Source organism: Eutrigla gurnardus, assembly GCF_963514095.1.
Source record: "Eutrigla gurnardus genome assembly, chromosome: 1".
In the NCBI taxonomy this organism is placed as follows: Eukaryota; Metazoa; Chordata; class Actinopteri; order Perciformes; family Triglidae; genus Eutrigla; species Eutrigla gurnardus.
In genome coordinates this window covers 35,519,674-35,532,173 of record NC_139915.1, presented here as the reverse complement: position 1 = coordinate 35,532,173, position 12,500 = coordinate 35,519,674, and the positions used below count along the sequence as shown (strand labels likewise).

The 12,500-nt window shown below is 45.3% G+C and overlaps 1 protein-coding gene and 1 long non-coding RNA gene across 3 annotated transcripts in view; one reads left to right on the top strand and one right to left on the bottom strand.

Moving 5' to 3' along the window:
• LOC311024285 overlaps nucleotides 1-313 on the bottom strand; it is an 11,943-nt gene extending 11,630 nt beyond the window's left edge. The window contains exon 1 of the long non-coding RNA XR_014598291.1: nucleotides 77-313. This is a non-coding gene — a long non-coding RNA (uncharacterized lncRNA). The remainder of the gene's footprint in view (nucleotides 1-76) is intronic.
• A 1,548-nt stretch (nucleotides 314-1,861) lies between these two features.
• Nucleotides 1,862-12,492, top strand: LOC311012941 (uncharacterized protein). Of its 2 annotated transcripts, none has more exons than XM_084008779.1 (6): nucleotides 1,862-2,253; nucleotides 3,219-3,707; nucleotides 4,649-4,724; nucleotides 6,762-6,840; nucleotides 10,033-10,141; nucleotides 10,506-12,492. In XM_084008779.1, exons 2-6 carry the CDS (start codon nucleotides 3,258-3,260, stop codon nucleotides 10,890-10,892), a joined length of 1,101 nt encoding a protein of 366 aa, XP_083864905.1. In that variant the 5' UTR covers nucleotides 1,862-2,253; nucleotides 3,219-3,257; the 3' UTR covers nucleotides 10,893-12,492. The 2 variants fall into 2 exon arrangements, with proteins under 2 accessions (XP_083864905.1, XP_083864904.1); XM_084008778.1 differs by having other exon boundaries at nucleotides 1,865-2,253; nucleotides 10,503-12,492.
• The last annotated feature ends 8 nt before the right edge of the window (nucleotides 12,493-12,500 follow it).

Genomic DNA, 12,500 nt, shown 5'->3' with positions numbered 1-12,500 from the left:
AGTGGTAATTTAAAAAAGTAACGTAGATGTACACATGTGATCAGTTAAGTTGAGTTTTTTTAATAGCCGACCTGACCTGAGTCATCCAGAACGGTGCCCCTCATGGGGGAAACGTGCATCACGGCCTCATGGTGGTCCTCGCCGCCGCCAGCTGCATCGACTGTATGAAGAAGACAAAGAGAGAATCCATAAGGCTGCGTTTCCCCGCTGACTCATGAGATGACTCAGCTGGATCCAACATGAGGGCAGCAGACGTTAAACGTTCCCGTTTCCCTCAACGCAGCAGAGAATCACTCGTTTGTGTTTCGTAAAGATTAAGTGTTTATTCCCACCGACCACCAGCAATCCAACCGTTCCCTGCAACAACAAAAACCCAGGCAAATGGAAATGAGTCCATTGTTTATTATATTTTAGGGATCGCTGAATGTAAAGGGGCCATTGTTGGAAAATATGTGCAAAAGGTTTCCTTTCTTCCCGTCTTCTTCTCCGGCGGAACGTTATCACCAACAGGATATGGGACTTGAACAATTGTGGTTTCAGTGTCTGAAGCTGAGTGGAAGTGCAAGTCACTGCCGGGGAAAGAAAAGAGAAAAGGAGCGGGCTATGTACTGGGACAGCTGATAGGCTTCAACGTAAAGCTCTGTTAACTCCAGGGAATTGAACTCACGTCAGCAGGCTCTTAGTGGAGGTGTGTTGTAGACGTAAAGAAATAATACTGGGAGATAAAAACACAGTATTTTTCTGAGCTCTGGAAAAATGTACATTATGGATTCAATGGCGACAAACAGATCAAGAACTATTTCTACTGTCGGGGACAAACTGCAGGAGAGAAACTAAATCAATCAATGTCTTGTTTCCGATCACGATTGCTCTCTGTTTATTTCTGCATTTAAAACACAAAGCTAGAGTCATATTATTAGTTTTATAATATTTGTAGAATTAGATTCTAGTGCTGCGACTCCAGAGCGTTGTGTAAGGTCCAAAAAATCAAACTTTATTTTTAAAAACAGAATTCACACCATGTTTTTATCTGAGAAATGTTACGCTTCAATTTAGTTTAGCCTTTCAAAAACTACATTTCTCACTGAGGGCCCAAAAAAAGTTTCATTCATCAAATAAAGTTCTTCATTTATATACTTCTTTCTTTATTATTTTTTATGCATTGAGTCATTTATGTATTTTTTTTAATTTTGTTTTTATTTATTGAGTCATTTATATATTTTTCTTTATTATTTTATTTATTTATTGAGTCGTTTATATTTTATTCTTTCTTCATCGTTTTTTTAATAATTTATTGAGTCAATGTATTTTTTTCATTATTTTTGTAATTTATTGAGTAATTTATTAATTTCTCTTTATTATTTAATTTATATATTTTTTAATATACTTCTTTCTTCATAATTGTATTTTTTCATTGAGTCGTGTATGTTTTTCTTTATATTTTTATGATAATGTATTGAGTCATTTATGTATTTGTGTCTTTATTTTTAATTTATCAAGTTTTTTTATACATTTATTTTTTTCTCATTTTATTGATTCATTGAGTTGTATTTGTATTTATCTGTTTATTTATTTATATAGTCTTCCATAACCTCGGCCCGCATCATTGAGAAGCTCAGAAATAAACACAGCAGCTCCTTTTACAGTCAGGCTTATTTCCGGACCCACATGTTGATTGTCTGATAAGAGCACGTGTGCGCGTTTAATCCAAACCTCCGACATTTCCAGGGCGTCCTTAAACGCAGCATTAATTAGCCCCCGCGCTCGTCACGTGCTGCAGTGCGACTCCGATCCAATGGGAGAGCTTAATTGAAAGGAGCACGGGCTGTGACGCGCCATTGTTTCGTCATGACGTGATCACGTGTGTGCTTGCTTTTTCCTTCCCGAGCTGTTTTTATTTATTTTTCCACAACGATTTGAATTTTCGTGCGTATTGCGTGTGTGCGCGTGTGTGTGCGCGTGTCCTGCTCGTGTCCGTGAGAGGGGGAGGGGGTGAGCGCTCCAGACCGGAGCGGACAGAGAGGGCTTGTGCCCCGCCTCTCTCGGACACGTTGCCCGGGGAGAGGCTGCACGGGCGCTGGATGGGACTCCCTCCCGCGCGCCCTCCCTCCTCCCGCCTCCCGCCGTCGTCTGCTGGTTTCATGGTTCCATCATCAGTCCGCTCGGCCCGCCAGCGCGTCCGCATCCCCCCGCGCGCTCCGCCGCGTGTCCTCGCCTCACCGAGCCGGACGGGAAACACGCGCTTCACTTCTGGTAAGTGCTCTGCTGCTCACACGCACGCGCACGCGCGCTGCGTTCACCCCTCACAACTCACCTGGATTCATCATCATCATCATCATCATTCTTCTCATTGTGATTATTATATTTATGATATTGATGATGATGTCAGGCTCACGTGACCTGCGCTCGTGGCGTTTTAAACCCATTTAAAATGGGACTCCGCGTGTCCGCGTCGCTTCCTGAACCCGATCCAGAACCGTGAACCATCCGGAGGGGTAAAGGCGTGAATGGATCCGCATGACGCGGAGCGCGTGGACTGGACTGGACTAGCTGGACTGGACTAGACTAGCTGGACTGGACTAGACTAGCTGGACTGGACTAGACTGGCTGGACTGGGATGTTCAAACAAGATAAGACCCTCTCACATGAATCTACGATGGAAGTACATTTGGATTATAATTCTACTGGAGGATTAGCAAATCCAGCAAGAATATACGTTATAATGTTGTTTTATTATATTTTTATTCTCACTCAGTGCTGAAAGAAGCCTTTTCATAGAGTCTTGAACCGTTTAAAACCCGTTTCATATAAATTCACGTTTTAAAGGGAATTACAAATGATGTCACGTTTAAATATTTAGTCTGAAAAAGATCAGATTCAGCCTGAAAACAATGACGTTTGATTATGATGTAACAAAACATCCCAGCTCTCCTAACTTTATCAACTTGTTGAACCAATTATGAAGTCAGTCACAGCAAAAATAAATAATAAATTATTTAAAAATGTTATTTATGCTTTATTTAATCAGGGATACTTTGTCATGATCTGAGACACAATACAAATATTAGCATTTTAACAAAATGTAAAATTATATTTTGCTGCTTTTTAGTCGTTTTAAGAATATTTTGATGATTATCAGGTAAATAAATCGTGACATGACATTTTCATAGTCGTAATGTTTTAACGTTGTATTTTTCTGCTCACGCGTTGGCCGGCAGGTCCGTGATGTTCTCCGCCGGCTGAGAGTCCAGATCAACATGTCGACCTCGGACTCGGACTTCTCCATCGACTGGCTCGCCAGCGACGAGGACGACGACGGCGGCAGCCTGAAGAGACTCAGTCCTCAGCCCGCGGAGGAGCCGCCGCCATCACCGCCATCATCATCATCACCGCCATCATCATCATCATCACCGCCATCATCATCATCACCGCCATCATCATCATCACCGCCATCATCATCACCGGCGACCCTGAGGCGGAGGAGTGGCTGCTGTCACCATGGAGACCTCTATGAGGTCCCTGCTGAATCTCAAGCCGCCCCGCAGACCCCGACCGTCAGTCCAGCTCAGGGATTTACTTCTGTTGGCGAGCGGCTTTCTGCGGAGCCGAAGCGCCGTCCGACCAGGAAGAGAGCGCACGGCGGCCGGTCGGACCAACTCTGTGAAAAGACTCGACCGGACGCTGAGAACCAACAGTTCTGGAGGAAGGTGAGAGCTTTTCTGTTGCTAACGTCTCTCATCCTCTCTCGGTGGTGTGAGTCTGGATTTAGACTCCGGATCAGGGCCTCGAGGTCACATGACTTTGACCTGAATGGAGGTATAATCCTGTCCAAACAAACAAAACATGTTTTACAAACAGAAAACAACTTTTATAGAGGAGGCGGAGCTTCACCTCCAACCAGGTCTCCTCCATCACGGCTGGAATCCCCACTATCGCTGCTTTGTACATGTTGAAGTCTCTACTAGACCCCGTCCTGTCTGGGCTCATGACATCATCATGACATCATCCAGAGGTACTCGGTGGGTTTCACCAAGCTGGACTCATTGGATCCAGCAGGACCCACGTGGGCTGGTCTACCACAGCTGGAGGACCCAGAATAAAGTATTGATCTGTGATTTAATATCAAGATAACTACTATTATAACGCTGGTTTTCTGAATGGAGTCTGGTTGATGGATGCTAGGCTACGCTAACATTGTAGCTGCTCCATCAACACTCCATATAAGGTCATCTAGACATAAATACAGCAGAGACCTTGTTGTTTGGACCACAGACAGTCTCTGGTTCCTCCACATAGTCTGGTCTGGTCTCTGGACTAATGTGGTCTACTATCTAGACCGAGTCACGTGTGTAGCCGGTCTATGAGGACCAGGCTCTTCATTCAGCCTGTCGGCTTTTTAAAAAAACATATTTTTTAATTGAAGCGCCTGCGGACGTTTAATGTCGCCAATAAATAAATCAATACGTCCTTGAAAAAATGAGAAATTGAAGGAATTCAAGATAAGCTATAAGTCATGTGCAGCAATACACACTGTTACACACTAATCATGAAATGAACTGAGCCCGTGGTGATGATGTCATGACGTGGACTCGAGCAGCTGGTAGGAAGTGCTGCTAGCGCCGATGCTAACCACCTCTCTGCTCCACAGTGCGCGGCGCTGCAGTGCTACGTCCGGCCGCTGGCGTCCATCCTGCGGGGCCTGATGTCGGGCAGGTACTCCCAACGTAAGTGTCTGATCCCAGCTTTTTTTTGGTAGCATGGTAGTGACCTGTCAATCAGCAGGTAAGCCCCGCCCCCTAAAGCATCCCCTGCTTCCTGGTCTGGTGGACTCTAAATGGACCATAATGTACTAAATGAACATCATGCTGGATTGAAGAAGACTTGAAACTAGAGATTGAGACCATAAACTCATGTTTACAATGTTTACTGAGATAATACATCAAGAGAGAAGTAGGACCATTTTCTCATAGACTTCTATACAACCAGAGAGGAGTCGCCCCCTGGTGGCCAGCAGAGAGAAGTAGGACCATTTTCTCATAGACTTCTATACAACCAGAGAGGAGTCGCCCCCTGGTGGCCAGCAGAGAGAAGTAGGACCATTTTCTCATAGACTTCTATACAACCAGAGAGGAGTCGCCCCCTGGTGGCCAGCAGAGAGAAGTAGACTCATTTTCTCATAGACTTCTATACAACCAGAGAGGAGTCGCCCCCTGGTGGCCAGCAGAGAGAAGTAGGACCATTTTCTCATAGACTTCTATACAACCAGAGAGGAGTCGCCCCCTGGTGGCCAGCAGAGAGAAGTAGGACCATTTTCTCATAGACTTCTATACAACCAGAGAGGAGTCGCCCCCTGGTGGCCAGCAGAGAGAAGTAGGACCATTTTCTCACAGACTTCTATACAACCAGAGAGGAGTCGCCCCCTGGTGGCCAGCAGAGAGAAGTAGGACCATTTTCTCATAGACTTCTATACAACCAGAGAGGAGTCGCCCCCTGGTGGCCAGCAGAGAGAAGTAGGACCATTTTCTCACAGACTTCTATACAACCAGAGAGGAGTCGCCTCCTGGTGGCCAGCAGAGAGAATTCAGCCTTAAGGCACTTCAGATTTGGCTTCACTTTTCAGAACCAGAGGCTGCCGCCTGTCTGTTCCAAGAGTGAAATGAGATTAATTTCATATCGGAGCATTAAATATGGAGCTAAGTGTAACATAAAGAGGATGTAGGGGAAACGGCTCTTCTTGGTTTAAGGTGTAATATTCAGAGCATTAGTGGTGGATGTAGTGAACATGTGAGCATGAGCAGGCATTTATATGCCATCCAAAAATTCATAGTATAGTATGTTGAAAAATGTAATGACTTAAATGAATGAAAGAAGTCATGTACAGTATGATGGAAGGACAACAGATACACAATAATCAGAAGTTTGCATTGAACCGGCAAATCAAAGCAGAAACGACAGCTGGCGACATGTGAGCGGGTACAAGAGATCATCATCGTGTCGTCTGTCGGAAAGTCAACTCTGTCACGAAAATGTCGTAAAAATATGAAAACCACAATTTTAGAAGAATAATAAGACTAATCTGATACTGGAACTACTCAGAAATGGTGTCACTACATAGCCGGGCCAGCAGAGGGCACTGCCACATCCAACAGTCACAGAGGAGGAGGAGGAGGAGGAGGAGATTAAAAAATTAATTCTGTTCCACGTTAGCTGGTTGAGCTTGTTCCTGTGTATGACATCATACCTGGTTCAGGTACACGTAGCATGTAGCATGTGACCAAATACATGGTGGAGAGGAAAGAAGCTGTAGCTCCTCCTCTTCCTCATCGCTCCTCCTCTCCATGTCCTCCTCTTCCTCATCGCTCCTCCTCTCCCTGTCCTCCTCTTCCTCATCGCTCCTCCTCTCCCTGTCCTCCTCTTCCTCATCGCTCCTCCTCTCCCTGTCCTCCTCTTCCTCATCTCTCCTCCTCTTCCTGTCCTCCTCTTCCTCATCGCTCCTCCTCTCCCTGTCCTCCTCTTCCTCATCGCTCCTCCTCTCCCTGTCCTCCTCTTCCTCATCGCTCCTCCTCTCCCTGTCCTCCTCTTCCTCATCTCTCCTCCTCTTCCTGTCCTCCTCTTCCTCATCTCTCCTCCTCTCCCTGTCCTCCTCTTCCTCATCTCTCCTCCTCTTCCTGTCCTCCTCTTCCTTTTCCTCCTCGTCCTCTCTCCTCTTCTCCCTCCTCCTCTCCTCCTCTGACAGATCTCTCCCTCTCTTCTCCCTGCAGGTCTCAGCAGTTTCCAGGAGAGCGTTGCCGTGGACCGGATCCAGAGAATAATGGGGGTCCTTCAGAATCCGAACACGGGGTAAATACCTGAGACCTCCTGAGTCTGTGGCGTGGCTCCAGATCTCCAGACCAGATCAGGAACAGAGTCCAGACGTTCTCTCCTCAAGTACAAGTACACATACTTAGTACAAGTGTAAATACTGGCTCTGAAATGTAGCCTGTTTTCTACAAGACGAACTGAATCCGACATCGCAATAATATAAAAATAAATCGATAATTCACCTCAAATGAACATGAAAAGTAAAGTAACGAGCCTGTTTCTGAAGATATTAGTTTGAACATGTAGTAACAACAAAGTATTTGTACTTCTGCAGGATCTTCATAACAGGTGCTGCAAGATATATATACACGTAGTATTTCAGTAAAAACGTACAATGTTGTCAATAAACCGACAGTATAAGTGATTAATTATTCCAGGATTGAGTGTGTGTGTGTGTGTGTGTGTGTGTGTGTGTGTGTGTTGTGTGTGTGTGTGTGTGTGTGTGTGTGTGTGTGTATATATCCTGGTGGACTTTGTACGACCTCCAGTCGCGTCACAGACGTGAAGTATTACTACTTCAAACAGAGCGCCGCTCGTTTCCGTCCGTCATCGCCGGCTGAAAGGACTCGTTTGAGTCTTTGAAGCCAGACGAGTCCGTCTCGTAGAAAAAGAACTACAACGACCTGCAGGACGTTTGTTTGACGATCATGATGGAAGTGATGTCATACACTCTGATTTACAGCTGCGTACCGACGCACTTTACTGCACAAACAAGTGGCAGTTACATTTAAGCCTCCCGCCTCTGCAGACTGCTGAGAGATTAGCATGCTCACTGCTATTGCTAATGATAATTCACAAATGTTTTTTAATAGTTTGAACTGTATTTGTTTACTTTTACACACATTTACATCACTTACCAAACCACCAAAACAATAGCCAGTATGCTAGTGATTAGCATAAGATGATTGAAAAAAATATATGTAATAAAGTAGGTCATTAAAAAGTCAGTATGGAAGGTTATTAAAAAGTCATAAAAATCATAGTATGTCCTCTAAAAGTCATAAAACGTCAGTGCAGCACGCCTTTAAAGAAAAGAGGTCAAAAGGTCAAAGTAATGTTATCATAAAACGTCATAATATATAAAAAGTCAAGAAAATCATCACATCTATAAAACGTCGCAGTATAGCACATCATATAAAATAAATATAAAATCATACTATAGCATAACATGGGACTTGCCAAACATAGTGATTAGCATTAGCGATTAGCACTAGCACTAGCGATTAGCACAAGCTAATTTAAAGGGCCATCGTGAATGGCACATGTTCAAGTAATAGCCGAGCAGTTAATGTGCTGCTTTCTACGATCTGTAACTGTAGCATGGAATTAGTTAGTTAGCTAACTAGCCTGCAGCTAACTAGCCCACAGCTAGTCTCAACATAAAGAGACAGTTTGTTTCTGAGCGCCGCAGAAGGAACGTCTGTTTAAAGTGAGCCGGACCACACGGGGGGAGTGTGTGTGTGTGTGTGTGTGTGTGTGTGTGTGTGTGTGTGTGTGTGTGTGTGTGTGTGTGTGTGTGTGTGTGTGTGTGTGTGTGTGTGTGTGTGGCCGGTTTAATGGACTGAGACAATGAAACGTGGTGATGTTGGCGGTCGGAGGCTGTAACGTTTCTTAGAAGAATAAACTCTGAAATACGGAGCCGTTAACAGTAACGGCTCCTGATGGACGGACTGCTGATTGTAATTAAAGCAGTGAATACTCACCGCTTCTGGATCTATGGATAACAAACACAATCCAATCAAACAAATGGACAACATATTTATAATACTTCAGAAACAAATACAAAAAATATGTGTTACATGTAGAAAAACATGTCTTACAAGTAATAAAATAACTAATAACTAATAACTGGAGAAATTAACTGGCAGATTCAAGCAATCAATAATGAAAATGATTATTTTCAGCTTTTAGACATTTTTGTTTACATCTTGTGTTATGTTGGACTGTATTGTCATTGTACAGATGTTTATTCTTGTTATTCTAGTGTGTGTGTGTGTGTGTGTGTGTGTGTGTGTGTGTGTGTGTGTGTGTGTGTGTGTGTGTGTGTGTGTGTGATGCTGTGAGCAGTGGGCGGGGCTTCAGTGGGCCGCTCTGGGGCTTACTGCTCTATTTATAGCCTGTGAACGTAACGAGGAGCTGCCACGTGTGGGCTGCAGCCTGTGTGTGTGTGTGTGTGTGTGTGTGTGTGTGTGTGTGTGTGTGGTCACATTTCTCATGTGGACCTGAACATGCTCCACTTGTCCCCCGTACACGTCATGTGATGCTCGTATGTGTTCATCAGATAGCATCAGACAGACGGGGAGGAATGTCCATACAGTCAGATTAGCCGCCGTATCTGAACCCCCCCCCCCCCCCCCCCCCCCCCGTAGGCTTTTATTTATTCAGTCTTTGTGCTGTTTTATGCCGTCGCCCAATCAGATAAAGCCACAGCGCCCGATGTGTTGGCAGAGGCTTTATGAGGCTTATGTAACGGCCACTGGCGAGACATCCGTCAGCTGTCTGAGCTGCAGGCCGACTCCGACTCACATTCAGGCTGAACGTCACCGATCTCAGTCATGAACTCAAGTACTTCACTACTCACTGAAACGAGAGCCAGTCCACCTTAATAGCACCTTAAGAGCCTGTGGCCAACTTCAGGGTTAACCCTCTTTACTAATGGCGTCAAACATACGACCCGAGGGCCCAAACCGGCCCGGTAAAGGTTCCAATGTGGCCCACTGGATGTCATTATTTCCAAATGTCTTAATGCCATTTCTATTTGCTTGGTGCTGGATTCACTGGATCTAGCAGGACCCACGTGGGCTGGTCTACCACAGCTGGAGGAACCAGAATCAAGTATTGATCTGTGATTTAATATCAATAACCAGATGAAAAGGATGCTGAAATAACTCCATCATGATGGTGATCAGTAAAAAGTGCTGAGTCATGCTTTGTTAGGTCTGTCTGTAAGACCACAAGATAACTCCTGTTAAAACGCTGGTTTTCTGAATGGAGTCTGGTTGATGGATGCTAGGCTACGCTAACATTGTAGCTGCTCCATCAACACTCCATATAAGGTCATCTAGACATAAATACAGCAGAGACCTTGTTGTTTGGACCACAGACACAGACCTTGTTCCACCTGCAGCTCAGTGGCATAATGTGAAGACGTTCTTGTTTTGTCTCCTCTAGCGGTCGATTCCTTGGAATTATACTGAAAATAGAGGAAATGCTTCGAAGTTGGTTCCCTCACGTCGGACCGAACCCGAGCCAGACGGACGACGGCGCCCCGGCCGAGAAGGTAAAGATGTTTTTACTGGCGATGATTTCATAAGAAGCGTGGAGGTCACACGGAGGTCGCAGACACGTTTAATAGCTCGCAGCCGGTGTTTGGGCTGAACCAGTGACCGTGCTAACTGGTGACTCTGACCGTAGCTCGTAGCAACGACGGCTGTTGATCAGCAAAACCAACAGAACAAAAGATGGATCAAAACCGTTAACTCAGCAAAGCCAAGAGAAAATAAAATACAAGACATTTACAAGACAAAACATTAGAGCTGGATGGATAAGACCAATAAAAAAAACACACTTATGAATATTAAGTGCTAATAATGAATGTGACACTGGACCTTAAATTCTGACCTCGATGTTCTCCTCTCCAGCAGCACCATGGCGGCGCCTCCCCTCCTCCACCCTCGGCGGTGTCGCTCCCCTCCCTGGACTCCTCCAGCCAGCTCCGGTGGCTCCACACGTCGCCCATCTGCTCCCTGAAGATGCCTGAACCGACACTCGGCCAACCCGCCGCCACCGCAGCTTCCCCTCGGCCTCCGTGGCGCAGCCAGGACCTGACCCAGGACCTGACCCAGGACCCGACCCAGGACAACGCTGTCTCCTCCAGCACCGACTCGGGGCCCCTGCACCGCCTCGCCGGCGATCCTCGCCCCGGCCGGGGGCCGCCACCATTCAAGATCCGCTCGCCGTGTCTGGAAAGACTCCTGCGAACGAAGGAGAGCGTCGTCGGGACGGACGGAGACGAAGGCTGGTTGTCCTGAGAGACGAAAGCTTCCTGTTGCCGTGGTGACAAACCCAGAAGCTGAGACCGGATCTCATCGTGGCTTCCACAGAAGAAACTACAAGGCCTTAAATAATAAAAAGCATGATTCAAAGTCTTCTTCTTTCTACTCACTTGGACTTTGAGGTTCTTCGGGAGGAAAGAGTCTGAATGTGACGACGGACCGCGAGACGGCGTCTCGGTTAGAACGTTAGCCACACATCGGACCTCCAGGTTTAGTTTCCACTAATGTTTGAGTTGGATGGATTTCATCTTCAAAATGAGTTCAGATGGTTTAAACAATGTTGGCAGATGTATTTCCTCAACACGAAAGGAGGCGGGACTCTTGTGGTCTGGGACAATCTTCTCCGGGATGATATGGAACTCTCAAGGTCTGGAACTCTCTAGGTCTAGGATGGACTGGGACTCACAAGGTCTGGGACAATCAAGAACTCTTGGGGTCTGGGGTTCAGCCACGCTACATTTGGAGACTTCTGGTCTTGAGCACTTTGTTTCCCGGTCGGCTTCTCTTCAGGCTTTTAAAGATTCCTCTACCTCACGCCGACGACGGAACTTTGTTTTACAGCAACTGAGAAAAAAAGCAGCTTTTTTTTACTTCCAACACGATGTTTTTTAAAGGTTTCATCTTGAAATCTACAGTTTTTTCCCCCAGAGGGATTTTAAAAAGGCGTCTCTTCCCGTTCTAGATCCGCCGAGAACGAACTGATGGATCAGGTTTTAATCTTTCAGGCTGCTAAACGCAACAAACACCCGGATTTAAACGCTGTTACAAAAACCACACGAACCCCAGAGGACACAAGTTGTTAGTTGCTGTGCAGAGATCTTTCCTAGGCCGTGAATCTAGACAGGATTCACAGTTCTGGACGAGGACGCCGTACGGATACTGAGAGATCGCTTCATGAACTATTGATCTGTTTAAAATCAATATTCAGGGTGTGTATGAACGTCTTTCTACTTCAGCGGCAACTTTCCTCAAACGCTTCCACTTAGAGTCCACCAGACCAGGAAGCAGGGGATGCTTTAGGGGCGGGGCTTGCCTGCTGATTGACAGGTCGCTACCATGCTACCAATGCTAGTTAGCTACTAAGATGACTTTAACACGTAGCTGTAAAGTTGACCTTGAATTATGAAGCTAACATGTTAGCAGCTTCACACCAGAATCCACATGGATCCAGATCCAGTAAGGGTGCCAATCATCAGATCCACCCGTCGCTCCTCCGCAGTCCAAATATGGTCACTTCCTTCACTGGTTGCTAAGTTCTCAGTTAAACATGAGTGGCTCATGTGATCACGATACTAAAACGTGTACTTTTACTTTTATGTACAGGTTTTTTTTCACATTTTAGTTCCTCATGAAAATGGCCTTTGTGATATTTTGTACTTCTGAAATAAATGTGATGTGTGATTTCTGAGAGGAAACATTTAGTCTTTTAAACAACAAACTGAACAACAAATCAGTTATGCAGCATTTATTGTTGTTTTTTAATGCTTTGGGAAACTCTGCATAGGCAATGAAAACAATAAATATGGATATTATGCAAAACATTTTCCTAATGAAGCATTTTACACAATTTACAATATTTTTTGT